Genomic DNA, 4509 nt, shown 5'->3' on the forward strand with positions numbered 1-4509 from the left:
GTTTAGTCTTCTGTAGGGCTTCTTCTAGCTCAGCCAGCTTATGTTTGGCATCTCTGACAGCGGCTTCGCCTTGTGCCTCGGCCTCATTAATGGCGTTTTCCAATGCTGCTCTCTAAAAATATCATAAATATATTTAATTTATAATTAAGGTAAAGACACTGCTCCACTGAAAAAACAGTGTTAATGTAGGTCCCACATTAGTGACCGTGGGTTTTTAATGATTGACAATTATATTTTTTATATTTATATTTCCTTTCAGTTTCATAAAGTGAGGAAAAAACAATTCAAAGGTCATGTATAGCCTTTCTGCTATGATTCAAATGTTGTGTTTAGCCTTTTTTACCTGAGATTTAACACACTCAATTTCCTCTTTAAGCCTCTGAATTGTCTGGTTTAACTCAGCGATCTCATTTCTGCTGTTCTGTAGATTGCTACCATTCCTTCCAGCTGCCAGGCGAAGTTCATCAAACTATGGTATAATGACAGAAAATAAATTGCATGAATGCATCAAAAAGATGTACATGAATGCCACCATCTCTGTTCGAAAACCAGAACATCAATAAAAACCATGGGCATGTCTCTGAGTAGAACATTCCATCTTTAGTTATATACTGTCTGGAATGGGTGGAATAGGGTTCTACACCTGATTTTCCCACATTTCGTAATGCTAGATTACACTGTTCAAAGAGATTGTTTCACAGTGGTTGCAAATCTGTATGTGATATATTATCCATGATTTAGCTTGACAGAAATTGGAAAATTTAATGACAAAGCCTTTAAAAACTAGGAAAGGTATTTTACAGTAGTAAGAATATTAATATCATTATTTATTTGTATTTATAAAGCCTAAACATAGTATGCAGTACTGTACAATAAATAGGGGTGGCAGATGACAAACATGTATAATAGACACAAACAATAAAAAAGGATGGGGGACAGAAGGATCCTGCCTATTATTTTATAATACAAGAGGTGGGGGAGAGTATTACACCATAGGAGGGGGTTATGGAATAGTGGCTAATTAGTCATGGGTTGAGATGTAAATGAACGCGGGTAGAAAAATTAGAAATGGTGGATTTTTTAATGTGTAGAATATTAGAGAAAGCCTAAGAGGATGAGAAATGACATTCCAGAGAGTGGAGGAAACTCTAGAGAAGATTTGGAGTCGTGCATGGGACAAGGGTATGATTGAAGAAGTTTTTAGTAGGGCACTAAAGGAACAAAGAAACCTGCTAGGGCTTAATTGAAAACATTAATACTTACAAGGCACATGTTATTCTTAATGACACAATAGGTTGGGCTTACCCTTGATTGGTACATGGCTTCAGCCTCAGCTCTGCTTCTGTTGGCAATTTCCTCATATTGAGCTCTGACCTCAGCAATGATACAATCCAGGTCCAGGTTTCGGCTGTTGTCCATAGACACAACCACTGAAGTATCTGAGATCTGCGCCTGGAGCTGAGCAATCTCCTGTAAAATCACACAAATTAATATTTAATTTATTTGTGTAGAGGACATTTAAGGAAACATGTATAGCCATGTTCTTGGCTTTTTTTTAAAGTTTATGTTGTGTTTGCAAATAAAAAGCATATTAATCAATAATAAACAATCTTTATGCCATCTATCTTAAGTGATAGGTTTTTTGTTTGGTTTATATTCCTATGTATCGCAACTGTTACAATTTAGTGTTGGGTGCCTTCCTCTAACAATTGTGGCTGGCTAACCTTTATGTTGTATTTGCAAAACAAAAAAATATATAGTTAACAATAATAAACAGGTATTCTCTGATTTATCTTAAGTGATAGTTTTTTTGTTTGGACTATGTTCCTATGTATCATAACTGTTACAATTTAGTGTTGGGTGCCTTCCTCTAACAATTCTGGCTGTATGTAGACGTTAGGAGAATACTAACAAACGTAATATTTACTGAATGTTTAAACTTATTATCAAATTTAAAACATATTTGAATATAAAAATGATAATAAAAATGTTAATCGTTTCAAGATAAATAAGGGATCACAATATTTTATCTAATTTTATTTACCTTTTAGAGCACTTCTGAAATAAACTTAGATTAGTTTCATACCTGTTAATATAGGTGATTGCAGATGATTTATTTAATTGTCATACCAATATATCCTGTGGAGACCCTGTGGTCCCTTGACATTATGTATAATATTTAGGGCTAAGCTTGATATATTCTTTTCTAGATGAAGAAACTTACATATTACCTATAAGAACATTTATTTTCCCAGGGGTACAGGCATTTCACATTTTTGTAACCCAAAATCACAGAAAGAATTTTAGAGAAACTTTTTACCGCATCATACAGAGTCCTCAGGAAGTTGATTTCATCATTGAGGATATTGGCCTTTGATTGCAGTTCAGCTTTGTTCATAAATGCTGAATCAACATCCTAAAAAAGAGAAGAATTAATGATTGCCAGTGACAAGCTTTGAATGAAGCTTTGGATTACATTGTTATGTAACTATTATACTACTGCTATTCTCCACTTTTGGAATTCTGATCATCAGGAAACAAAACATGTTCCCACTTATATAAATATGACTTTTTTCGGAAAGAGACCCCTGTGTTCTTTATCTGCTTTTCATTAATTGTAGTACATTTTTTTTTACAATGTGCAAAGGATTTGAAAATTATTATTTTTTTAAAGGAAAAGAAACATTTGGCATATTAGGTATCACATTGCAAAGAAATAGGTGCTTTGCAGAAAATCCATAGCAAATAAAATTAAACTATCCTTCTCGGATCAATCTTAGGTAAATAGTTTTTTTCTTTGCTTTATATTCTATGCATCATAATTCCCCTCTAAACTGCCAATAAAGACTTGGGTTGGGAAGCAGAAACAGAGCAAACTGAAGCCACTAATCATAAGAAAAAACTTTTAAACTACAGTATTATCGGTGCCTTGTGGTAATCCAGGCACATATGCTAGAAATACAAAATATCACTGTTGACCTCTAAGCATCCAGATCTAATTTTTATTAGGCAGTGATGATATTTTATTAGACTAACACTTACTCTCTTTAGTGCTGCAAACTCATTCTCTGCTGCTGTATGTCTGTTTGCTTCTTCTTCATATCTGGGTAGGAAAGGAAAACAACAACATTTTTTATATGGTAAATCAATTTAGATTAAGTAATTACTAGTTTAAATGCTAGCTGCAGTTTTAAATGGCTGATTGTTAAAAAAAGGTAGATAGCTATCTCAGTTTCATTGATTGGTCTCACTTCCACCCACCTACACCCTTTATTTGGACAGTAAAGAAGCAGCACACCAATGGGCTCATGTCACTGCCACATAACACACCTGATAGGCTTGTGGAGTAATATTATATGCAGATCTGAATTACTGTGTGCTAATAAAGTCTTACTGGATTTGTTCAAGTAACTTAAGACTATGAATTCTACTGTGAATGTCAAGAGTCAAACAAGAGTAGTATTCGTATTTCTCTTCTTTTCTTCTTCAAAAATGTTTATAAATTTAATGAAAGGTGGATTTGAGCTATCATGTTTTAAGAGAACTGAAAAAAAATTCTATCATTCCTATCAGAAACCACTGCATGAAGTTGCACCACAGTAATAGATTTCAACATCAGGTAGAGACACTCAAACTGAACCATTATTGTATTTTTTGGTACTAAGAAAACCTAGGGTAGTGAAAAGAGGCATCCCTTGTGTAACTACATGAACGGAGTCAAAAGAGCGAGAGATTCCAGTGTTCCTGAAAATCTCTTTAAGAAATCTAAAATATCAGGTATACCTTCTCCTTAATTCATCGACTGTTCCCTCCATGCCGTTTCTTTCTGCATCCAGGCGAGCTCTCTCACTTTGCACACTCTCCAGCTGTCTCCTGAGATTACTGATGAAGGTCTCAAACAAAGGTTCAATCTGACACCTGGCTGTATTCTGGTCTTGCAAAACAGCCCACTTGGTCTCCAGCATCTTGTTCTGTTGTTCAAGGAATCTCACCTGAAACAAAAGAGCATATTACATATCTACATAACTGCATTTTCATGAGCAAAGATCATTCTCAGATACCTTACACTCAATATACGCAGAAAGTAGCTATATGCAGAATCCTTAGGAATCTAAAATGGCATATAATACAATTTATTCATGAAGTCAAACTTTAAACTGCAAATTGTTCTACCTACAGTTTATAAAACACAATTTAAATATTTTTCTTAAAAAAAGGACAATGAAAGTTAAATGTGGCTATATTTATTTAGCTACATCTTACTGTGGGAGCTCACAAATGAAAGACCTCACCTTATCGATGAATGAGGCAAACTTATTGTTGAGTCCTTTGATCTGGTTCTTCTCCTCTGTCCTCACTCTCTGAATACTTGGATCAATTTCCAGATTAAGAGGGGCCAGCAGACCTTCATTTATAGTAACAGGGTTGATCCCTCCAGAGCAAGATGAACCACCAAATCCATGACCAAGTGTACCAATACCAAATCCAGATTTATGTCCGCTTTTACCT

The 4509-nt window shown here is 34.7% G+C and overlaps 1 protein-coding gene across 1 annotated transcript; it reads right to left on the minus strand.

Moving 5' to 3' along the window:
- Positions 1-4: 4 nt before the first annotated feature.
- On the minus strand, positions 5-4490 carry LOC140321302 (keratin, type II cytoskeletal cochleal-like; the record flags this gene model as incomplete). The annotated part of the gene is made up of 7 exons (XM_072398111.1): positions 5-112; positions 344-469; positions 1306-1470; positions 2321-2416; positions 3043-3103; positions 3784-3992; positions 4293-4490. Coding segments are annotated over 7 exons (963 nt in total), but the record flags the coding sequence as incomplete, so codon positions are not given.
- Between the last annotated feature and the right edge of the window lie 19 nt (positions 4491-4509).

The sequence above is a fragment of the Pyxicephalus adspersus genome, unplaced genomic scaffold, assembly GCF_032062135.1.
Source record: "Pyxicephalus adspersus unplaced genomic scaffold, UCB_Pads_2.0 Sca2147, whole genome shotgun sequence".
NCBI lineage: Eukaryota > Metazoa > Chordata > Amphibia > Anura > Pyxicephalidae > Pyxicephalus > Pyxicephalus adspersus.